The sequence below is a fragment of the Dermacentor variabilis genome, chromosome 11, assembly GCF_050947875.1.
Source record: "Dermacentor variabilis isolate Ectoservices chromosome 11, ASM5094787v1, whole genome shotgun sequence".
NCBI classification, from domain to species: Eukaryota; Metazoa; Arthropoda; class Arachnida; order Ixodida; family Ixodidae; genus Dermacentor; species Dermacentor variabilis.
In genome coordinates, this window is record NC_134578.1 from 84,700,885 (window position 1) to 84,726,352 (window position 25,468).

A 25,468-nucleotide genomic window follows, 5' to 3' on the forward strand; every position below is an offset into this window, starting at 1 on the left:
ACCGAGTTCCCTGAGGACGCTGGACCCTGTTCACGATTAGGCATACACCTTGTGACCGATGCCTTCCGAACATACCAAATACCGAGCCTCTCAGTTGAGTCTCATGAGTTGTCTCTATATCTAAGAGGAAATGTGCGAGGTTTACATATTAGACCAACAGTGGGGGAGCCCTTCTGACTTCGTGCTAGAAAGCTGATTGAAGAAATGCGTATGCCACTTATGGAACACCATTTATTGTGCCCTGCAAAGCTTCTACTACCTTGTCAATGGCAGCTGGTAGAAAGTAGAAGGCCTGTAAATAGTAGCTATGCAAGAAGACCGTCACAAAACTGGTTCCCATGTAATAGACCGCTAATACCAATTGAATGTGAATTCAGCTGTGTGGCCGTGAACATGAAAATTAGGTCCGCAATGGTCCTGATGTTCTTTAAAAATACGTTTGCTAGATCAAGTTTCATCATTATCATAACCAGTCTGGCTACGCACACTGAAGTGCAAAGCCTCTGTCATACTTCTCCAACAACCCCGGGCATGTGCTAATGGTGGCCATATTGTCCCTGCAAACTTCTTAATCCCATCCCTCCGCCTAACTTTTTGCCGCCTCCTGCTACGCTTCCATTTTCTTGGAATCCAGTCCGTAACCCTTAATGATCACCGGTTACCTTCCCTCCTCATTACATGCCCTGCCAATATCCATTTCGTTTCTTGATTTCAATTAAGATGTCATTACCTCGCGTTTGTTCCCTCAGCCAATCTGCTCTCTTCTTATCCCTTAACGTTACACCCATCATTATTCTTTTCTTCAAGTTTATAACGGGCCTAACATTCATGTTCTGCCGATTACTTTGGTGTTATAAAATTTTAGAAATCGTGGACAACTCCTCTGTAGTCGACTGCCTGTAATGCGAAATTTAATAATAGGACACTTAGACTGCAAGATTTGCTCGTGCTGCGACTACGTTCTTAAAATCAACACCCCTCTATGGCCACACACAACCTATTTGATCAGGTTAGTCACGGGCCTAATGTTTTGAAAACTCCGCAGTTGGTTCTCTTTAATCGTAAATATCATCCTGGAGCCGTGATACAGCATGCTTATAAACAACATCTATCAGTGCAGGTGCAAAACAGACCTAAAAGCTTTCAGCCACTTCGAACTGTATTCTTCTCTTACAGTAACGCCTTTATATATAAAAAAGATGTAATGCGCTTGATCTTCATGGCCCTTCGCCATCTCTTTCCCTAACTCTTCGCCATCCACCGCTTTTATAAAAATGGCGTGATCGTCTGCGCAACGGGAGATGTTGCGGTATACATCATGCCAGAACACCAATGATAACGTTGCTTGAATAAAGGTGCCGCTATTCTTTTTATCTCGTATTAGCTCAAAATCAAAAGCACAGATTAACAAAGCGTCAAAAATATGTCTAACGTGGAGCTTTGCTGCTTAGAGATAGTCTATTGTTAGCTGCAGTTCTTTAATTACATTGAATGGCACCCACGTCTCCCATATCCCAGTTGTCGTTGCTAAGCTCGCTTGCATTTTCTACTTCGATAACAGACACATTAATTTGCACAGAATTAACGCCTTAGTCTCTTCATTCATGGCAAGGCATTCAATGTGTGCTTTGTTAAATAGTGACCCACTCTACCTCCTTAGTAATATCATTACTGGCCTCGCGAGTAAGCGCAATCGTTTAAGATATGACGAAGGTCCGTGGCGTATTCGTTGTGTGTGTGTTGAAAATAGCTTCGAAAATTTTCGGCTGTGCGCGCAGAAGTAGCATTCATATTGTATTGTCTTAGGAAGCACGTGAAAACAACACAGAACACGGTGTGCTTGCACAGTAGCTTTATATTGTCATCAGACTGGTCCAGCGTTCCTTGACTAGTTGCACACGCACCACGTGCCTTGGTCGCAATATCCGCCGCCAGAGCCCAGTGACTTGCAGTAACTCTTGCAAGCGTCGGCCTTGCAGCCAGACGCGCGAGCTGCAGAAAAGCGAAAGGGCCTCAGTGACAATAGTGACCTTCCTTCGTGAACTGTCTCTCTAAACGGTAAAATCGTGTACTTCAACTGCAATCGTACCACGACAGGCACGCGTGCTACTCTCATTCACTGCTTTTGATAAGCCCAATGAATGCATGTAAAAGGAAGACGATATGTTTTATCAACTGTATGTGGCGCTTCGTTGTCTTTCGTGCCTCTTTCGCTTTGAAGGAGTGGTTGTTGCGGCTAATTCTGACTTTTAAAGCTTATATCTATGCAGTAGACGGAAATGTAATTATTAAGAAACTTTACCTCGTTTGTTACAAGAAGGCTTATCTATCTATCTATCTATCTATCTATCTATCTATCTATCTATCTATCTATCTATCTATCTATCTATCTATCTATCTATCTCTCTCTCTCTCTCTATATATATATATATATATATATATATACATATATATATATATATATATATATATATATATATATATATATACATATATATATAAGAAAAATGTTTGCGCTTCACGAAACTCTCCTGCATAGACAAATCAGAGCTGCCTGCGACAACAGCTTTCTTTGCGGGTGATTGAAATTGTCAGGTTGTGGTTTAACGTTCTCGAGCACGTTTGACACGCATCCAGCATCACTCTGGCAGCTGTCCCTCGCAGAATGTAAGTTTTACCGGTAGTTTTGTCCTTCCGTAGGTCGCTGCCGCTAATTTTCACCCGCCACCACAAGCTGAGCTAGGCGAAGAGGACCAATCGCAGACCCAGGCAATGCCCCTCTTCATCCGACAATTTACTTTCACTGCTACATACCGGAGCCACCGAAACATACTCCACTGGTGCGCCTTCCTTGCTTCTTGTGAAACAATTGATAAGAAAAAACCTGTCAAGGTAGGAAACTATGTTTGCTTGAAGAGCATGTCATGCGGTCCGATGTATCTACATATAATAAAAATTAAATTCTAGGGTTTCACATGCCAGAGCAACGCTATTATAGTTAGAACGCCGTAGTGGAGGACTCTGGAATTCTCACCACTTGTGGTTCTGGAACGTGCCCACAATGCACGGGGCACGGGCGTTTTTGCACTTCGCCTTCATCGAAATGCGAGAGCAGTGGCACAATTTCCATGCCGCGGTCTCGTACTTAGCAGGGCAACACCACATCCGCTAAATCAAAGCGACATGTCGCCTATATACAGGGTGTTTCACGTAACTTGAGCCAAGTATTTAAAGAAGTGGTTAACTGCAACTGAATGAAACCAAGGACATTTGTTTGCGGTCATGTGGTGCATCTCAGGGTATTTTTGCATAGCGCCTACTTAAATAATTAACTAGAACAAATTAATAAATTTTTAATCATATTAGGGCCAAGTGGGTTTTCTTACGTTCTAAAGGGCATTAGAAAACTACCGATACCATTTTTTGGGCAACGTACGTACAGTCGACCAAGAAAGTTTACGAACCACGGTATCTCAGAAAATTCAAAATATACGAGCAGCCTTTAAAAGCAGCCAGTAAAATTGTGCATCACAATGTTGTCATATGCCACAAAAGGCTAAAAGTGGGAATAACAGGCTGTGTTTTGAGACTGAGGAGACATTCAGCTTTGGGTCAGATCTCTTGGTCCGTGAACTTTTTTGTTCGACTGTACATGCTGCACGAAGATATTTTCCGGCGTTTAGAGAGCCCAAAATATGAAATAAGTCTTACGTGACGGCGCACACGCGCTACCGTATTGCAACCCTCCCGACCACGCTTCGTGAGAAAGAACCGCGGTCGCGGATTGTGGCGAAGTCAGCGGTTGCGGCTCTAGGCGTGGTCTTACGAGTGCGTCATCATCTTTGACGGTGGCCCGCGGAAAGGAAGCACCGTCGTGCTTCAAAAGCGATAAGCTAGACGCACTGTTGAGCCCGCTGCAATACCATAGCACACGAGCGCAGTCACATGGTTTTGTTAATAACATCGCGGGTTTTCTTTAAACGCCGGAGAAAATCACCTCGAAGCATGTACAGTCGCGATCAATTTGAAGGTGATCGCTCGAGCGGCGACCAAAACTAGGAGCAGCGCCACGTTACGTCATCAACGTCGGTCGAGAGGGAAACATCAGATAGCTCCCCTCTCACTCTTTCGGTGTTCCCTGAAAAGGTGTCACTCCCGTCAGCGTTCAAGGCATAGCCTGCGAATTCATTTCGACTGCGTTATGAGCTTTTGCACAGAGGCATCATTGTTAGGCCAAGATATGCATGAGGAAGCGACGCACACAGATCTTTGTCATGAAAGGGAAACAAACACAAAAATGTGGCGAGTTGGTCTTGGGGGTGATGGTTGCAGCCTGGAAGAGCATAATAGGGGAAGAAGGCAGTGCAATTTTTATCTTCGCAGTTCCGAAATCGGCCGCTATGCTGCTTGGAAGGCCCGCCAGTCGATGCTCGCGCGATCACCTTCAAGTGATCGCGACTGTACGTTGCCACAAAAAATTCGATCGGCCGTCTTGAAATGCCCTCAAAAACGTAACGTAACGCACTTGGTCCAAAAGCAAATATAAAAAATTTTCTAGTATTGACCTTACTAAGTAACTAATTAAGCGGAATACATAAGTTATTCTATAGAGCGCCAAATGACGGCAGACCATATGCCTTTGGTCTCATACAGCCGCGGATAAACAGTTCTTTAAAACCCGGGGTTCATGTAGCACGAAACACCCGGTATATATACCGGGTGTTTCAGCGAGCGCTTTCAAAATTTTTTCAACTTTGTCGAAGGAGAGGACGTTATTGTACAAAAATAGAAATGCATAACCGACTAAGTAAAAATCAATATTTGGGTTTTTAAAAACAATATGGGCCATATTGCCATATGTCCAATATGACCACATTGCAATTTAAATATTCTAGCGCCGTGTCGTTAGTTCTCATGCAGGGTCCACATGGAATGAATTCTCAGTATGACAACCGTTTCTAGATCTTAATTACCGAACTTTGCCGAGAAATACATTGCCGTTCTAGTTACTTTATTATCGAAACATCATTTTATGCGTTTAAACAAAAAAAAGTAGTTGGAACGCCAATGCATTCCTTTTTCACTGTTTGGGGAATTATTATTCTGAAACCGGTGTTATCCTGAGAATTCGTTCCAAGTGGATCCGCTTTTCGAACTCCATGGCTAGAAGTTATAAAGTGCAATATGGAGCATAAGGTAATTAGTTAAAGCATAGTGAACTTATTAAAAACATAATTAGCGAATGTATTAGCTGATGGTGCACTTAAATTTTTGTGCAAATAATGTCCGCGTCTTCGAGCACACCAGCTTATGAACTTAAGTGGTTCTCTCTGCGACAGGCAACCTTTAACACTGTTGAAAGTTCAAATTGAAACAAACACACACACACACATATATATATATATATATGTATATATATATATACAGAGACAGAGAGAGAGAGAGGGAGATATGCAAAATCAAACTCTGGCAGAAATATTTCAGTTGTTTAATCTTGGCCAGCGACGAACTCAACGCTTCCTGATACAGTCGTATCTGAGCTTCCTAAGAATATATTGGTAATAAATACCTTACAACACAAACATATACCTAAATATTATACGTACCTTCTTCACTGCGTTCCTCGGATCTTTCTCCTGTTGCAGTGATCATGACCACGAACGCTGCATGCAGAAGGGCAAAAAAGATATCAACAGAAAATCCTAGAGAACATCAACGTCCTTTTTTTATGGATCTGTTGACTCCACCGTTCAGTAAGGTGGAGTCAACGGTGGAGTCAACGGTGGAGTCAACGGTGGAGTCAACGGTGGAGTTCAGTACGGTGGAGTCAATTGAATGCGAATCAATCGATTCGCATTCAATAAGACAGACGACAGAGTTTCAATTCGCTTCAATTCTCCTGAAACCTCAGCAGTATGCTTGCACGTAAAATATGTGCCAGAAATTGTTTCTCGGCCGCATCACCGTTTGTCCACTGCTCTGTGTTTAGGAGTGCAATTCGCCTCCAGTGCGCCATGGGATATCTTTTTTGTTATATTGAATGCGTTGCTAATTGGCATAGTCTGTTTACCTGCTATTACTGCAACCAGGAAGATGGCAGAGGTGAACCTCATCTTAGCGAGAAGTCTGGCTGTGTCCTGCGAGCAAGAACAAAATTGACATTTTCCGTGGCTTAGAACACACAGCGTATGGCAGCACAGAATTTCAAGTGCACTAAACAATCTGCATGTTTATGCATTTCAAAATATATATATATAAATTACACGTGAGCAAGTTCTTTTTCTGGTTGAACTATAAGAATTCTTACACTTCGAGAACAAAAAACAACTTAAAGACTTATAAAACAGTCTTGTCTAATGCTCATGCATGCAGCAGGACTTTCTTTAACTTTTACCTAAAGCTCACGAATGGACTTACTTTGACAATCATAATCGCGAAAGCTCTGCTTTAATTTGAAAATTGAAACTTTGTACATGAAATTTCCCGAATATATGTGTTTATGCTATAATAACATTCCGCACTGATGCAACTGATGATTCCGCACTGATGTCGCAGAGGGCACATAAAAAAGGAGAAGAGCACTACTTGTTCAAAGACAAGGCCATAGTGCACCTAGTGACAGGGCCAATGCAGACGAGAATATATTTACTACCCGTAGTGATATAAAAAAATCTCACCTAAAAAGATAAGATTCAGTGATCAGACGAAGTCTTGAACTGCTCTGCAACTGCAAGACTGACAAAGGCAACACACTGAGCCTCTTTAAATCTATCCGAGCCCGGAATTTGACGTGCACGTGGCGAGGTTTAGCGTAGCTGGTTAACGGATGCGCTATGTACGTTTTGCTATTTCTCGGTCGGGGTTATCCACGTGCTTCAGGTCATATTAAATCGTAAAGCAATGAAGCCTTTGAGGACAATGTACTCAGGCGGCGGAAACCGGATACATTATTCTTTGTGATGGCAACGCATATTTACATTCACCACATGCTTAAACGACGTTTTAGGTTTTGTTAAATATCTCATTTTGAAAAATGACTTGGCCTACGCTACCATAAACTGGATCAGGGATGACTTTATAACAAATTTCAGAGTAGGGTGGCTGAAGCTTTTTCAAAATACTGTCTTATGTTGATAACGAACACAGCCAAAAATCGCACTAAACCACTGGTCATATGCACACATCAATCGCTGTCATATTGTTCGTTCAGAAATGTTTGTTTACAACTACAACTCATACACCTCTTTTATTACTGCTATGTTCCCCGCAGATTGTCTTTGAAATGTGCATAACACTTATGGATCATCCGGCTCACCACCATTGTTGGGTCACAAGGCGGCAAAGGGACGCAAGAACAAACAAGTAGATTAAGAAGGAAAGAAAAGAATGTTTATGCAGGAGTTACGTGGAACTTAGGGCCACTCAAGATGGTCTAAGTAAATCCGACACAGCGTTTGCTAAATGTTGTTGCTGAACGGATCCACTCAGTGTCCTCCCAATCAACATTCTGTTATGCAAACGGAAGACGCCGCTTGGTACATTTATCTACTGGTCTTTGCTCCACTCCTTCCTAACTTCTTCTTGCGTCTCGCGCAAGCATAGCACCAGCACTCTACGCACATAGAAGAATACGAGCTGGCGAAACAGTACCATAGGAACCGGTAAGCTTGCATAATTAGAGCAGTCTGCAGGGATTGCAACGAAAAACTCTGCAAGAGAAAGGTTTTCTAACTTACTTTGGCTTGTTGTGGTAAAACAGTGCAGGGTCAGCAAGGCATGTACGAAGACCAGATGTAAAAAATTGCGCAAATACCACACCGTACGGAAATCGGCGGTATAGTACGTAAATGAAAACATTGTTCAGCGTTCCGCAAAGCATTACGGCATTCACAGATGCGGTGCCATATATATATATATATATATATATATATATATATATATATATATATATATATATATATATATATATATATATATATATATATATATATATATATATATATATATATATATATGTGTGTGTGTGTGTGTGTGTGTGTGTGTGTGTGTGTGCGTGTGTGTGTGTGTGTGTGTGTGTGTGTGTGTGTGTGTGTGTGTGTGTGTGTTTGTGTGTGTGTGTGTACATGTCTGTATGTGAGTGTGCGTGAAAACTTTTAATCACCGAACCCTGCAGTGAAACAGGTTGCAGAACAGAATCACGTGTGAGGAACAATAGAAGTTTACTGACGTTTAGGAAGGGCAACGACCTTCACTCCGACCACTGGTATCATGAGGGCAACAGTTCTAAGCACACGCAATTCAATGCAAGTGGTTCTGGAATTCGCAATGGTTGGCAGAAACGTGCCTTTCAGCCCATCAATCAGAGTGTGTTGTTCAGTCACACAGCCCATTTGTTCAGGGGTGGTATGCAGTAGCGCCTTTCCCATTTTCAGAAAGGTCTTATGCTTCTGGAAATACATATGTGGCAAAAGCTTCGCTACCGATAAAAACTTTAAGTTATGATGAAAGTTGAGGAATGCGTACGATTTATTCTACTTAAGTGTCTTTAAACCGAGCAGAAATAGCTTCATTTGCATGACTTACCATACTTCATTAGCCGATACGACAACGTTGCTCCTCTCAACTACTTCTGCTCGCGTGTAGTTGCTGAGCGCCGATTGCTGGCACCTGAAGGCGGCGGGCCTTCTCCTGGCGCAATGTGGTCGCGGCTACGACGCAACGACAATGTAGCGTTCCTTTGCGTGACGTTGCATTTAGAGAAGTGCTGTCGTGTTACTCGCCCCGCGAGATTCGACACCTTTCTTACATCTCTGAAGTTTACAACAACGTTCCGCCACATCAAGGGCACCGACAACGTTCCAGCTGACGTTCTCAGTCGTGTCAATGTCGTTTCCACGTTGACATCGGAACCTTTAATCATCGAGGCCGACTTACTCGCCAGTCAACAGCGTGACGACACTGAACTTCGTACACTCCGGAATTCGTCAACGTCCCTGAAATTGGAAGACGTCGTTGTGACCCCAGATGGTAGTTCCGTCGTCTGCGACGCTTCTACGGACAAACCTAGACCATACATTCCGGCATCCCTCGGAAGACATCTATTCGAAACCGTGCACAACCTGTCGCACCCTGGCATACGCGCGAAACAGAAACTTCTTTCCAGTCGTTTCGTTTGGCCTCGGCTAAACGCGCAAGTTTGCGATTGGGTTCGCTGCTGTTTGTCGCGTCAACGTTCGAAGACCCAGCGTCACCCCATTCCGCCTGCCAAGTGTTTTTTCCCACCAGATGCTCTTCTTGACACCGTACAGTTGGACCTTGTCGGCCCTCTCCCACCTTCGAAAGGTCACTGCTACACACTGACATTCATCCACCGTTATACACGGTGGCCAGAAGTTACACCTATATCTGACATTTCAGCGCCCACTGTTGCAGCAGCTTTCGTGTCTACGTGGATTGCAAGGTTCGGCTGCCCATCCACAACAATCAGAGATCGCGGTCGGCAGTTTGACTCAGCACTCTTCAACGAGCTACTCAAACTACTGGGAACGACACGTTTTTGCACAACTGCTTACCACCCGCAATCCAATGGACTAGTTGAACGTTTTCACCGCCATCTCAAGGCCTCCCTTATGGCGCATAAATTGCCGGAGAAGTGGGTCCTGCATTTGCCCCTCGTCTTACTTGGCATCAGAGCCGCACTCAAGAGCAACTTAGGTTGCTCCTGTGCCGAGCTAGTTTACGGCACTCACCTACGCCTTCCGTGCGGTTTCTTTGTCATCACCCCCAAAACGCCTATGCCACCACCTGCCGAATCCGTTGCCGAACTGCAAGCCTTCTTCAGCCAGATGCGCCCCGTACCTACATGTTCACAAGAAGCAAGGTCCCCGTACGTTTCTCCCGCACTCACCTCTGCTACCCACGTTTTCGTACGTAACTGTGCTGTGCGGAAGCCTTTGCGGCCACACTACTCCGGGCCATATTGTGTTCTAGAGCGTCGTCCGACGACTTTTGTTGTGAACTTCAACGGCCGATCAGACAAGATTGCCCTGGAACGTCTCAAACCTGCCTACATCGTAGCAGCCGCGCCATCAGCTCCACCAATGTGCGACGCCACCCTGCTGCATCCTACGCCGCCGCCTGCGCACGTGACACCCCAGACCAACGCCCAGACACGCCGCGTCACGTGGACTTTCCATCGTTCGTCGAACTTTCCTCCTCACTAGGGGGGGGGGGCGGAGCCCTCTGTAGCGGTAGCAGCATCGGCGTCGCACGAGAGATGACGTAGACGCTCGCGTCTACACGAGGCCCGAGCGGCTGGCACGCTCCGGCGCGGGCTAGCGTTCCGAAAGAGATTAATTTTTAAAGAATGCTACGCTAAGAGATCGAGTGTCGGTTCTTCCTCTCCTGATAGAGCCCGAGACCTTACCGGTCTACGTGGTCGCTCGTCGCCACAGTAGCATTTCAGGTAGGCTTATAGCGCGGTAAAAAGACAAGGACGAACGTGAGATGTGACACATACAGGCACGTTCGTCCTTGTCTTTTTAACGCGCTATAAGCCTCACGATGTCTTACCAACAAGCCCAAATCACTGCTTTACAGCATTTCAGGTTTTCTGGTACGCTGAGAATTTGAAGAATCTGATGTGAAGGGGTATCTAAGAGTAATTGTGGCTCTACCTCGTTTTACTGACGGACTGTGAGAACGTGTGCGGTCTGCAGGAACCTATATGATTTTAGGCATATCTAATGGCGCCTATTATTCCCGTGAAACGTGAAACGAAAAAGTGCACTTTAACTATCATCACTTGGTTCCCGCCGGATCATGTCTTGTCTCTGCTTGCTTCACACCTTTTATTACCATCCACACTCCAGCCATTTCCTGTTAAATACAGCCCTACGTACATCCTTCCGCTTAAGGCAAAGCCGTCCCATAGCAAACATTATCACCCAATCATCTGCCTTGAACACTTCATTCTTCTCTGACCCAATAACATATTAGAACCGTCTCCCAGAAGATACCGTCTCATGCACTGACCGTAAATCATTCCCCGGAATGTTAAATTACCGCATTGCTTATTTACCGATCCCACCCACTGTTACTCGAACACGATGTTCCCCTTTTTTCACAATTGTTCCTGGCTTGTTATTTTTATTGTTGTTTCTTTACTGCTACGTACATTTGTTTCAACATTGTCGCAAGGATTATAGTCCTCCCTTTTGGATTGCCTCGTGGCCTTTAAGGCGAACATAAATTAAATGAAATGAAAATGCCGTTTCATACGTGAAACTTAGCTTTTCAGGCATACTTCCCCGTCTGTATTCATGTAGACATGCATGGTTCTAGATTGCCTTTGATTGCGTCCCAATGTGGCAACAATAAACACCCACTGTTTTTAAACAATATTTTCCTGTATATATCTTTGAGTAAATTCCGAATAGCTGAGACTGCGACCAGAATGCCATTGACACAGTGAAGCGTAGTGCCACTTGATACGTCACATAGAAGGAAGTTCAGTGTCAATAGAGCGAACTGAAAATACTCTTTCATCACTTCTTTTTAGAAAATGTTGTATATGTTCGCATGGTTGTCTTTCGTTATACTGATAACAAATCTCATATGGCTGTGTCCTCATTTCGTCATACTAAAACAATCTGCTGTGTCAGACGCACCTCAAACGCATTAATGGATTTCCCGTTTTTAACTGGCGGTTCCGTCCCTTCAATGTCCAGGCTGTAGATCTCACTCATATGAATTGCTTTGTATCCCGCACTGTCGGCAAGTGGCGGTGTCGGCGCGTGTTTTCTGGAGCCCGGAACAAACTGTAGTATCGCGAAATTTGACAACGTTGTCTGATTCAGCAAGCATTTGTTCTTAACAATTCCGCTGTGTTCACTTCAAAAGTCATTTACTATTGTGGTTAATAACCACATAACTATTGCGCACTTTTATGTACGTATGTTCTTGCTTCACACGTTAGGGATGTTGGAAGTTGTATTTTCGTCTCCATTGACTCACTTGAGAATGTTAGTTGAAGATGCCTCCAAGTAACATCTTGCTTTTCTGCAGTATTTGACGGCGGATGCCCAGACGCCGACGGCTGCACCAAAAGCTGACGATCACAGGGTTTGAACCTAGGCATATGCCTTAAACCTCTACTGGACCTCTGTCTGAGCCTTTGACAATAGTCTCGGTACACAACGGCTCTATAAATGTATCCTGTTTATATCAAAATAAAGAGTTCATTTCATCTGATTCTAATTGACGTGTGCTCTACACTTTAAGCCAATCTGCATTGCTGCAAGCAACTTTGCGATAGTGCAACTGCTCCACAATTATTAAGCTCTTATGTTGCACGGAGTGATACATTAGCTATCAATAACCGCACGTAACCCACATGAAGGCCAGATTGCACAAACAACTGTTGCATTTCTAATTCTGCATAAGAATTTTCATCCGGCACGTGTGTTAATCACTGTGATAGTAATGTACTTATTTTGGATTGATCGTTTCAACGGCATATTGTATAACTGTATTGTATGTGCCGCTGTGTCTAGTATAATCACGCCTTTGTCCTCTCCAGGACAAGCTGCAGCTTATTAAGTGAGCGTAAACCAGACGGTCAGACAAGTGAACCGCTTGCTTTTGCCGTAAACTAATTGCAACCGTAACGTGCACCGCAATATTGGAAGTGACCGTCAAGGTGCGATGCGCTTCTAAAATCGTGATTTTCGCTGTATATTGCGAAGATTCCCCGAGCTGTGAAAGTATTTTATTCGAATTATTTTGCAGGTACCTGGCTATCCGGTGTTGTAACTGATGCGGACAACAATAATAGGTGAACCGATCCCAGTTGAAGAATACGCAAGACCGGTTTGATGTGCTCTGATGTTTTCTAGTGTAAACACCAGCAGGCTCTACTGTTACATGGGCTGCACGACAAAGTGGACTGGTGTGTTGGGGTGCACAAAGGAGAGTGGCTTGGTGTTTTCTGGTGTGCACACCAGAGGAGCTTGGTGTCTTCTGTTGTGCGCACGACAGTGACTGCGTGTGTTTTGTTAGGCATATCAGGGTGGTGTAGTGTCATGTGGTGTGCACATCAGGATGGTTTATGCTACGGCATCTACATACCACCGTTGTCTGGTTTTCACACAACATTATAGTCTAGAGTTACTTGGAGTGCACAGAACTGTAGGCTGGGGCTGTCTCGCGTACATGTTAGTATGCTGTGATGCATATTAGTTTTGGTGCACCTGCCTCGGTTTATACTGTTCTTCTGGTTAATGTAGGATTAAGGCTTCTGAATGCTAAATTGCCTACTTTCAAATTAGCACAGTCATCACATTAAAATTTATTACCTTTATTTATTTCTGCATACAGTAGGCCTGAACGGCCATTCCAGAGTGCGGAGTACAGAATACAAATTTAACAAAGAATCAAGAAGCGAAAACAAAAATAACAAAAGATGTAATGCAAGATCGGTGGTTAACATATACAAGATCGAAGAATTCAACTTAGTGACAATGAACGAACATGACCGTGTAAAGCTTTCCACAGTTCTACAGTATGGACAAAAACACCATTCATCTTTCTCGGTGTGGTGGTCAGGAGGAACATTGAGTCAGGATTGTGTAAAGTGGATGTAAGTCCACCCGTTCTGATGAAGCTGCTGGCTGAAATAAGTTGTGCCGAGGTAATCGTGGCACAGACAACTTCAGTGATTCAGTGTGGCAAAAATTCAGGAGCAAAAATAAGATAGCGAGGGAGGTTGCCGAAGCATTCTTTATTCAAAACTCCGGTAATATGTGTGTCGCGAGGCCGACGGTGAGTCTGCACAAACACAGAAATTGATTTTTTAACCACTAAGCTTCATTTTGTTACACGTATTTGCGCCAGAGCATATAATTTGCGTGTTTCTTGCAAAAAACCATTGCTGCTAGTGCGCGATAGATCGTGTTTTTATATCTCATCCCTGTTCGGTCGCGCCATTCTTCCTTGAGTGACGACAGGTATTTCTGTATTCGTTTTCCTTTACTGGGCTTTGTGTCGAAGCATCGTAGAGCAGTAAGCTAAATTATTATCAAACGTCGTAGAAGATCTTGCTAAACACGGTTCTGGAATTGCTCGTATATGTATTCCTGCTTACTTTTGTAGAAGGGAGAATATATCAAACCTAAAGCGTACTGGAAATATGTCGTGCACATAAATGTTATATATATAACATATATATATAACATAAATATATATATATATATATATATATATATATATATATATATATATATATATATATATATATAACTGGTATCCTTGTTTGGGGTATATGATCCTCCAAGCCTTCGCCGCTTTAGGATTTAAATCAACTTTACGGGCATTGCTCAGCCTACAGCAAATGCAATCAGCCGCACACAGTATGACTGGTAAACAGGTACGTCAACGTTCTCACCACGTGCATCTGACCTCCCGGCATATAGAGAGATTTAAAACAGACTCGTTGTCGTCTTTGTCAGCCTTGATCTGTTGCACGACTAACTACATCGTGTAAGACTCGCATTTCGTTTCCCGAGCTAGGTATTTCCTATCTCTGGGGGCACTCGACACCTTGTATCCTGTATAGGTTGCATTACTTGTTACTGCTACTTCTTGCTAGTTCTTTCCACTAGTAGTGTGTTATCTTATGCCGTATTTGTTATATGTAGATCTTTCATTGCGTGAGCACCACATGCTCATATAGCATGAACACCAAATTATGACATTTTTTTTTTAAATCAGAAGGTACAAACAAAAATATTGGTTTAGTGATTATGACGCATAACAAGAGTTCTTTGATGGGCTTGAGCCGATGTGTACAATACATTCGTGTTCGAAAACTCCACAAGAGACACATTTGGAAATCCGTCATTGCGCTTTTTGTTCTAGAAGTAGCACCATTGCCAGAATAAGCGATTTCATTGTTCTTATAGCGTTCCAAAAAGGTTCAAACAGCAGCGCACACTTAGCGAGAAGGAACTTAATTATCACCTTCCATTATATGTGCAAGGAGTTCACATCACACTGACAACTAATGCGGTGACATTTTGCGCCAGCATAGTATACAAATGCCGTAACTATTTTTCCCTCCTGTAACCATTGCGCAGTGGAAGGCCACTCTTCCACGCATGAACAGTATCACTTAGGTGTAGTGTCCCATTTACAAAATGCCACTTATTAAGTATAGTTACAGCGGGGACCTAAAGGAGCGCTGCTATAGAAAAGCACACGTTTTTTTTTTAAATGAAGGCTAATTAAAGAATAAACAGGTCTACAAATGTTTACATTTTTTTAAATGCTGAGGTCACTGATTGTATATAGAAGATGGACTTTCTGTTTTGGGATTATGGAAGCTGTGTTTCGTAACTCACAAGTGATGCACAACTCTCTTTGTCTACGCAGGCAGCAAAGTCAAACCCATTGATAACATGAGGTTCGGCTCTGCGATCTTGCTCTTTACAGTACTTGCAGGTAAGTGTGTCGTGCCAAATGGGACTGCAATAATAATAATAATATTTGGGGTCTTACGTGCCAAAACCACTTTCTGATTATGAGGCAGGCCGTAGTTGAGGACTCCGGAAATTTTGACCACCTGGGGTTCGTTAACGTGCACGTAAATCTAAGCACACGGGTGTTTTCGCATTTCGCCCCCATCGAAATGCGGCCGCCGTGGCCGAGATTCAATCCCGCGACCTCGTGCTCAGCAGCCCAACACCATAGCCACTGAGCAACCAAGGCGGGTGGGACTGCATTGCTTGATACTAATAACAAAATCATTTTCAACATAAAAGTCAATTGAACTCGTAAAGATGGAAAAGTAGACAAACAAAGGTGCTAGAGAGGAGCAAACTCAGGCACGAATGGCAGGTTCAATGATTTTAACGGTGAGATTACGCAATATACCCTCATCAATGCTCTCTCATGTTACCATGTCAGAAGCCATGTGATTCGCTGGTGACTCCTACTTTAGCATTTGATGAAGTTACAAATAGCTTGCACGTTAGCACACGGTTGCAGCTACTCAATATGGCGGTTCACCACTTCGGTGCCCAGGATGACATCAGTACAAGCTATTTAGCTCTGCTTGCAAAATATTCGTTCTTTCGGAGATTTGTCGTTCTGATCTGGTGCTCCCACCTTTGCGCAGCTTTCCTAGCCATGATCACTGCAGCGGACAGAAGTGATGAAATGCGTAGTGGCGATGGTAACTGCAAAAAGGGACGCATGTACGTGTCTCTTTTAACATATTTGATAAGAAATAAAGTATTACGATCAAATAGGCCGACTTTATTATCAAAGGATGAATTAGTTATTAGTTAAAGATATGCGCCAGAAAAGTTTCTCTCTGAGCTTCCTTTTGCAACCTTTTGTTCTGTGCTGTTCCCTGATTCTACCGTTGGTTTATATATACACCGCTGCACCATATATATATATATATATATATATATATATATATATATATATATATATATATAAAGAGAGAGAGAGAGAGAGAGAGAGTGCAGCGGTGGCGCAGAAGTAGAACACCCGCGTGACGTCACACCAGCGAGCGCCCTCTCTCGGTAGCGCCGCAGCGGTGGCGCGCAAGGCTTCGACTCAACCATCGATGCCGCGAGCTGGGGCCCCGTCTCTCCGTCTGGCGTGACGTCACACGGCCACGTAACGCGCAGCTGTCTAAGGAGGCGCCACGACCACCGATGGGCCGAAAGTGCGAGCAGTAATGCTTTCGCAATAAAAGCGGGCTCGTCCTGTGCTACCGGGGCTTAGCGGAGAGACGAGAACTTGGAGTCGGATTCCTGATTAATAAGAATATAGCTGGTAACATACAGAAATTCTATAGCATTAACGAGAAGGTGGCAGGTCTTGTTGTGAAACTTAATAAGAGCTTCTATGAAGACGTGGAATCGGCGATGGGTAAAGTCACAACAATATACAGTATACTGATGGGCGACTTCAATGCCAAGGTAGGCAAGAAGCAGGCTGGACACAAGGCAGTGGTGGAATATGGCATAGGCACTAGGAATAGCAGGGGAGAGTTATTAGTGGAGTTTGCGGAACAGAATAATATGCGGATATGGAATACGTTCTTCCGCAAGCGGGATATCCGAAAGTGGACGTGGAGGAGCCCGAGCGGCGAGGCTAGAAATGAAATAGACTTTATACTCTGCGCTAACCCTGGCTTCATACAAGATGTGGACGTCCTCAGCAAGGTGCGTTGCAGTTACCATAGCATGGTAAGAACACGAATTAGGCTAGACCTGAGGAGGGAACGGAAGAAACTGGTACATAAGAATCCGATCAATGAGTTAGCGGTAAGAGGGAAACTAGAGGAATTCCAGATCAAGCTACAGAACAGGTATTCGGCTTTAACTCAGAAAGAGGACCTTAGTGTTGAAGCAATGAACGACAATCTTGTGGGCATCATTAAGGAGTGTGCAATAGAAGTCGGTGGTAACTCCGTTAGACAGGATAGCAGTAAGCTATCGCAGGAGACAAAAGATCTGATCAAGAAACGCCAATGTATGAAAGCCTCTAACCCTACAGCTAGAATAGACATGGCAGAACTTTCGAAGTTAATCAGCAAACGTAAGACAGCTGACATAAGGAAGTATAATATGGATTGAATTGAACATGCTCTCAGGAACGGAGGAAGCCTAAAAGCAGTGAAGAAGAAACTAGGAATTGGCAAGAATCAGATGTACGCGTTAAGAGATAAAGCCGACAATATCATTACTAATATGAATGAGATAGTTCAAGTGGCTGAGGAGTTCGATACAGATTTATACACTACCGGCGGCTCCCACGACAATAGTTGAAGTGAGAATAGTCTAGAGGAATTCGAAATCCCTAAGGTAACGCCGGAAGAAGTAAGGAAAGCCTTTCGAGCTATGCAAAGGGGGAAGGCAGCTGGGGAGGATCAGGTAACAGCAGATTTGTTGAAGGATGGCGGGCAGATTGTTCTAAAGGAACTGGCCACCCTGTATACGCAATGCCTCATGACTTCGAGCGTACCGGAATCTTGGACAAACGCTAGCATAATCCTAATCTATAAGAAAGGGGACGCCAAAGACTTGAAAAATTATAGACCGATCAGCTTACTGTCCGTTGCCTACAAAGTATTTTCTAAGGTAATTGCAAATAGAATCAGGAACACCTTAGACTTCCGTCAACCAAAGGACCAGGCAGGATTCCGTAAAGGCTACTCAACAATAGAACATACTCACACTATCAATCAGATGATAGAAAAATGTGCGGAATATAACCAACCTTTATATATAGCTTTCATTGATTACGAGGAAGCGCTTCATTCAGTCGAAACCTCAGCAATCATGGAGGCATTGCAGAATCAGGGTGTAGACGAGCCGTATGTAAATATACAGAAAGATATCTATAGCGGCTCCAACGCCACCGTAGTCCTCCATAAAGAAAGCAACAAAATTTCAATAAAAAAAGGCGTCAGTCAGGGAGATACGATCTCTCCAATGCTATTCACAGTGTGTTTACAGGAGGTATTCAGATACCTAGATTGGGAAGAATTGGGGATAAGAGTTAATGGCGAATACCTTAGTAACTTGCGATTCGCTAATAATATTGCCTTGCTTAGATACGAGCTGTCACACAGGGGACCAACTGCAATGCATGCTCACTGACCTGGAGAGGCAAAGCCGAAGGGTGGGTCTAAAAATTAATCTGCAGAAAACTAAAGTCATGTTTACCAGTCTCGGAAGAGAGCAGCAGTTTACGATAGGTAGTGAGGCACTGGAAGTGGTAAGGGAATACATCTACTTACGACAGGTAGTGACTGCGGATACGGATCATGAGACTGAAAGAATCAGAAGAATAAGAATGGGCTGGGGTGCGTTTAGCAAGCATTCTCAGATCATGAACAGCAGGTTGCCATTATCCCTCAAGAGAAAAGTTTATAACAACTGTGTCTTACCACTACTCACGTACGGGGTAGAAACCTGGAGGCTTACGAAAAGGGTTCTACTTAAATTGAGGACGACGCAACGAGTTCTGCAAGGAAGAATGGTAGGTGTAACGTTAAGGGATCTGTTATATATATATATATATATATATATATATATATATATATATATATATATATATATATATATATATATATATATATATAAATATATGCACTATTACTATAGCCAATTTCTCCCGCATTAGGTGCCCCTTGGTATCAGGGATTAGTGCATGTAACGGGTTCGATAGCTTCGCACCACGAAAAAAGGGAACAGACTCTATTCTTGATGGATCATTACGGGGATGTCATTTTGAGCGAACAAGCACTAGATAAGTTTGCGATGGTAACCCCTGCCGTAGTGACAGGCGTCACCTGAAATATTGTTCCAGTAATCATTTTTAAGCCAGTTTTTATGTTTCCGTCTTGCTTTTATTGGGGTCATGTCAAAAAAAATTCGTGAATACATGCAGGCCCTAGCGGCAGAACCCATAAACTGGGACAGTCACAGCGAAACGAACGAACCCACACATCACATATGGCTTCAGAGTTCCCGCATTCATGTTTTTTAAAGCGGACTTGAAAAACACACGCACAGGAGAAAGCAAACAGACTGCACGAGCACTAGCCAGCGCTCGTGCAGTCCCGCGCTCGTCTAATCTACATGTTTCGCTCAGTGTATTGTTAAAATCTGCGCTGCAAACAACAATGTGGGATCCAGCAACCAACTAAACCGCCTCGCCGCTTTAGCGCCTTTTGGGTTGTTCGCTTGAGGGCTGCATGTTCTACCACCTGTAACGTCTCGAAAGTTTCGAACTTCCTATCTGTGTAGATTTATGACCCACACAGCCCGAAAGTGGCTGTGCCTCTGCGTGTTTTTAGGGGCGGACACAGGCAGTGTTGTGGCATTATAGGACAACCATGCGCGCATCGCTAAAGAACCAGTGCTGTGTCGCAGGTGGACGAACTTGTTCCCATCGCCAATAATTACTTCTATGGCAGTGTCGGCTGTTACGGCTTACTGCTGCTCTAGTAAATGACAGGCGAGTTAGAACAATTTCCGGAGGGCTCAAGATATTGCTTACCGCGTTAGGTGTCTAAAAAAATTGCAATTTCGTGATTAAGAAACTCTAAGTAACGAGACCCCGTGAATGCATTTGCTTAACAGCAATACTGTATTTACTCGAGCGTATTAGTTGAAATGTTAGCAAATCATTATCATCACATTCCATCAGCACAAGGCACCGGATGCTCAGAACTCACTGCATGTACCCAAAGCTGCCATGACAAGGGCTTTGGATTAGACGCATGCGTTTGATCTCGACTGCTAATCTGCTTGTGCACCTAATATTCAGGCTAGTCCACGACTGCCTGGCAATAAACGACGCCCATTGGTCCGCTCTGAAATGTGTGGTCTTTACTGTCACAGTGAGACGCTATCTTATTTTAATATAATTATCTCATCTTAATGCACTATCAATTCTAATGCATCTCGCGAACGAGCAATGCAGTGGCGTATGAAATATTCCACCGTTACCAATTCATTTACTTTAGTGAGTGAATAACAGTCTTCTGCAAATCATTTCATAGAAGACACAATGATCTGAGACTGCAGAATTCCATTTTCAAGTTTGGACATCTGTTCATTGCGGAGGTTTGTGACTTGCCGATTTTAACCATACCGATTCAACCGGTAACTGTCCGTTAATTGCATACGCAGCTGTGTACTCTAGGGTTACCATTTTTCCTCGTCTTGTATACGTTTCATCCGGTCAAGTCAGCGTACACCTGAGGTTCGCACTGTAGACAGTCCTGTACTGGCTTTTTTTGACAAGCAAGGCATCTTTCCCTTAAAGCTCTTTTCTACGTAGTGATTGTCACGACAGCAAATGGGGACATGTCATAAATTTTATGTTCTTGCTTTATGAAGCGACAAGAAAAAAACATTGAGAAATTCTCGCACGGCTTACAAATATTTTTGTTGCTTCAGTCCAGTCGCATTTCAGTGCCTGTCATTTATTGTTTACTGATGTTTGGGATTTTACGATACAAAAACATATGTTTGGACCCTATGGCTGTCATCCACCGCAGCGCCCACTATGAGATTATTTATTATAACGTTAGCCATACAAAGCTACTATAGCCTTCTACTCGGGTACTATGGAGGCAAATTACAAAGCGTTAAGCCACGTCACCATGAAGTACGAAAAACACTGATGAAAAAAGATGACAGGCCAGATAGGGAAAGAAAAGGCCAAGTGCAAGTTCAAAGAAGGCGATAGGAAAAGGCGACTGCCGATTTCCCCCGTATGTGTCAGTCCGGAAGAGCTATCTAAGCGTAACCATGGCCAAATGGCTTCGTTTTCTCTGCCGAGGAGCCTTCAAGGTTGTAGCACTTTGCGTTGGTTAATCGACAGGATCCCTCTCTCCGGGCATCGGAAAGCAGCGAATTGCTGCACGTGGGAGTGTCCCTCGTGCGTGGGTCTTTGACGCCAACTTGAGTAAGTAGGCATGAGTGGGCAGCTGGCAATGCTCAGCAGACCATAAATACTTACGATCGCTTAGTGCAAACAAGGAGGGACGAAAGAAGGCAAGGAAACCTTTTGTTCATTCCAAGATGGAAGGGAACAAGGTTTCTCTAGTTCCCTCCATCCTTCCTTTCTGCACTAAGCAATAAAGAATATTTGTGGTCTACTAGCAGTATGAACCGACTAGCACCGCCACATGTGCTACTGGGAATGTGTGAATCTAAAATGACGAGAAAAATCCTTTCTGTTTATCTAATGTTGTGCAGAATTGTACCCACGTGACAAGGTTTCCCAAACCCACAGGAACGTCTGCGTAAGCAGGCATTTGACGTTCTCCGACACCACGTACCCAAGCACATCTCTGTTGGGTCCTCCCGCGTGTAGCCTTGCGCGACATAACTTTGTCTGGGCAAAGATTGATTCTAGGGGTTGCCGATGCTGCGTGTTTGGAGCTTTAAGCCAGACCTGCCCCCCCCCCCCCACCTCGGGCGGAGGCAACATACCTCCTTTGCCACTGCTTCACATAGGCGGCGGCTCCAGATTCACCCATCTGGAGGAAACCAGTAGTGGCATTTCCTATTCTGATGATGGTGATGATGGCCTGATACAATCACTCGTACCCACACTGGGGGATTGTTTTAGTTCCCTTCTGGAATGGCGACCAAGAATTCTTATATCTTCGTCTTTCTCTCTCACTGTCAATCTTTCCTGTCTTCTAGTCAGTTCATTTAACTTCTTATTTTCTGACGGCAACCGTTACCTTGTCTAATATATATAGTTTCGGGAAAATATATATTAGGTTGTAACGTTGATGCATAGCCGGCGTTTCTAAGTGTTCATCCAGCACATTAGCGTCCCCTTGTTGGTCTTGAGGATTGGGGGCTATCCTCGCCGTCGAATTTTCCACGGCTTACTTTGCAAATGCTGTCCCTCCACCCCCTCCCACAAAAATCATCCTCTAATACAAGGGTGCGCCAATACAATTTTCCTGTTATTTTTATATTACAGTGGAACGTCACCAGACCCAACCGCAACCTGGACGGCATGAAAGAAATGCTACAGAAGTTTATTCCAATGTGCTGTGAGTTTAAGAGACATACATTAAATCTACACAACCCAACTTTCTTCGGCAATACGCTGTTTAACAGAAACACCGAGACGACGCTTTCGCGTCATTCAGTGGTTTAACCATAGTTCTGTAGCTTGCCAACATGTGGCCATTGAAGCTGTGAGGCTGTGTGAGTTCTTGGGGTCCTTGAGGCTGTATCAGTTCGGGCATTTCTTTAATAAATTCATTACTGTTGCGTTACAGTAATATGCCGCCAAATAATCACCTCAGTAAAACAGGATTTGAAAGCTCATATATCCACTTCCACAATCCTACATACTAGTGGGTCATTTCAACGCTCACAACACGTTGTGGGGAGACTCGCGATGCGAGGTGCGTGGTGGCCTCATAGAAAACCTCCTTGTAACTTCTAGAGTGTGTCTCTTCAGTCAGACCTAACCAATGTATTGTAATCTTCACCATAATTGATATTCATCAACAGAACTGTCGATTGGCTACGCTTCCTTTTTCTTTGACTTGGAACGACATGTAATCAAAAATCCATTTCGAATTGAGCTCTTCCCACTAATGTTAATCTGAATAACACAACAAGACTCCCCTCCAATTGCCCCTCGCTGGAAATTGGCATTGCCTGATCGGAAACGTTTTAAGAAATCTACTTACTCAACACGGTATTTTAGAAGTAATTTTAGCATAAATCATGCCGTATCATACTTTATCGCCTTTATCATTGACGCAGCTGAGGTCACTCCTCAAGCAAGTGGCGGCTAATTCAAAAGACGTCTTTCCTGGTGGAATACTAATCGCAGATGGCACGAAGGAGACCAAATAAACCCTGGTGTAAACTACGTGAAGGTCCCACTACTGAAATTCTTTTTCAATTTAAGCATGCTAAACCACAGGGAAGAAGGATGCGACGACAAGCAAGGAAGGCAAACTGGAAGAGGCTTCTTTCACGTATAAATTCCTACACTCAGTCTACTACCATACGGAACGTGACAAGAATGCTAAAGGGACTATAAATACATTCTTTGGCTCTCTCTGCAATTGTTTGTTCGCGCAGTCAAGAAACGTTTGCTAATATGCACCAACTCGTCCAACAACAAGTCCTAATACACATCCGTTGCCTTTAGTAAATGACTAAGTATATAGCGTGGTAGACGCAGGAAAACCTTACAGTGTGCGAGCAACAAATGCAGCTTAGTCTAAACAGAGCGTCAAAATGGGCAGAACAAAAGGCTGTAAGGTTAGCCCCTCAAAAATTACCAGTTTTCTTTTTCAAGGAACTCAAGGCTCGTCCCGGAGTTAGTTACCAAACTACACGGACAACATAATATAACAGAATGCATAACTGGGCTAGTGGGTTTACTTGGATCTTGAAAAAAAAAAAAGACACGAACAAAGAGAGCGGAGATGACGAGGCGCTTACTCTGATGTGAAAAATTTTTTCTAAGGAAACAAATATGTACACAAAAATTAATTATGGCGGCGGCGCAGCTGATTAGTGCTTTTGAAGATATTCTGTGTCTTCAAAAACAGAATAACAAACGCATTCTCTATAGTGGGCGCCTAGATGTGTCCTTCCTGATGAATTATAAAAAAATGTATGATGAATAAAAAAATGTTGAGTTGTTATTAACTGCCGCGTCCTGTTCACTCTCTTCGTTCTCTTCTTTGTGCCCTTTCACAAATTCAAGGCACACGGACAGCAGATACCTGTTGTCAAAGAACGCAAATTTCTAGGCATTGTACTTGATTCATGGCTAAGCTTCATTCGTCGTATCAAATACGTTAAATGTAAATGACTAAAAATGATAAAACTTCTGAAGTTTTTGTCGCACACAACGTAGGGTGGCCACCGAAAGTTCCTCGTCAACCTACACAAGAGCCTTACACGTACATCTTGAGAATACGGCGCCACCCTATCAGTATGCTACACCGAGTTCCCTGAGGACGCTGGACCCTGTTCACGATTAGGCATACACCTTGTGACCGATGCCTTCCGAACACACCAAATACCGAGCCTCTCAGTTGAGTCTCATGAGTTGTCTCTATATCTAAGAGGAAATATGCGAGGTTAACATATTAGACCAACAGTGGAGGAGCCCTTCTGACTTCGTGCTAGAAAGCTGATTGAAGAAAAGCGTATGCCACTTATGGAACACCATTTATTGTGCCCTGCAAAGCTTCTATTACCTTGTCAATGGCAGCTGGTAGAAAGTAGAAGGCCTATAAATAGTAGCTATGCAAGAAGACCGTCACAAAACTGGTTCCCATGTAATAGACCGGTAATACCAATTGAATGTGAATTCAGCTGTGTGGCCGTGAACATGAAAATTAGGTCCGCAATGGTCCTGATGTTCTTTAAAAATACGTTTGCTAGATCAAGTTTCGTCATTATCATAACCAGCCTGGCTACGCACACTGAAGTGCAAAGCCTCTGTCATACTTCTCCAACAACCCCGGGCATGTGCTAATGGTGGCCATATTGTCCCTGCAAACTTCTTAATCCCATCCCCCTGCCTAACTTTCTGCCGCAACCTGGTGCGCTTTCATTTTCTTGGAATCTAGTCTGTAACCCTTAATGATCACCGGTTATCTTCCCTCCTCATTACATGCCCTGCCAATGTCCAATTCGTTTCTTGATTTAGACTAAGATGTCATTACCTCGCGTTTGCTCCCTCACCCAATCTGCTCTCTTCTTATCCCTTAACGTTACACCCATCATTATTCTTTTCTTCAAGTTTATAACGGGCCTAACATTCATGTTCTGCCGATCACTTTGGTGGTATGAAATTTTAGCAATCGTGGACAACTCCTCTGTAGTGGACTGCCTGTAATGCGAAATTTAATAATAGGACACTTAGACTGCAA

At 43.6% G+C, this 25,468-nt stretch overlaps 1 protein-coding gene across 1 annotated transcript; it reads right to left on the bottom strand.

The window, feature by feature from the left end:
• Window positions 1-1,888: 1,888 nt before the first annotated feature.
• On the bottom strand, window positions 1,889-6,113 carry LOC142564741 (uncharacterized). Its single transcript, XM_075675881.1, has 3 exons — window positions 6,071-6,113; window positions 5,607-5,663; window positions 1,889-1,992 (listed from the first exon to the last, which is right to left on the bottom strand). The coding sequence occupies exons 1-3, from the start codon at window positions 6,111-6,113 to the stop codon at window positions 1,889-1,891; spliced, it is 204 nt and encodes a 67-aa protein (XP_075531996.1).
• Between the last annotated feature and the right edge of the window lie 19,355 nt (window positions 6,114-25,468).

What these genes read in the sequence shown, in the direction of transcription:
- LOC142564741 (XM_075675881.1), bottom strand. Translation starts at nt 6,113, where the DNA reads ATGAGGTTCACCTCTGCCATCTTCCTGGTTGCAGTAATAGCAG. An exon ending in CCTGGTTGCAGTAATAGCAG is followed by an intron (nt 5,664 to 6,070) that starts GTAAACAGACTA and finishes TTCTGCATGCAG; the next exon opens with CGTTCGTGGTCATGATCACT. An exon ending in CGAGGAACGCAGTGAAGAAG is followed by an intron (nt 1,993 to 5,606) that starts GTACGTATAATA and finishes GCTTTTCTGCAG; the next exon opens with CTCGCGCGTCTGGCTGCAAG.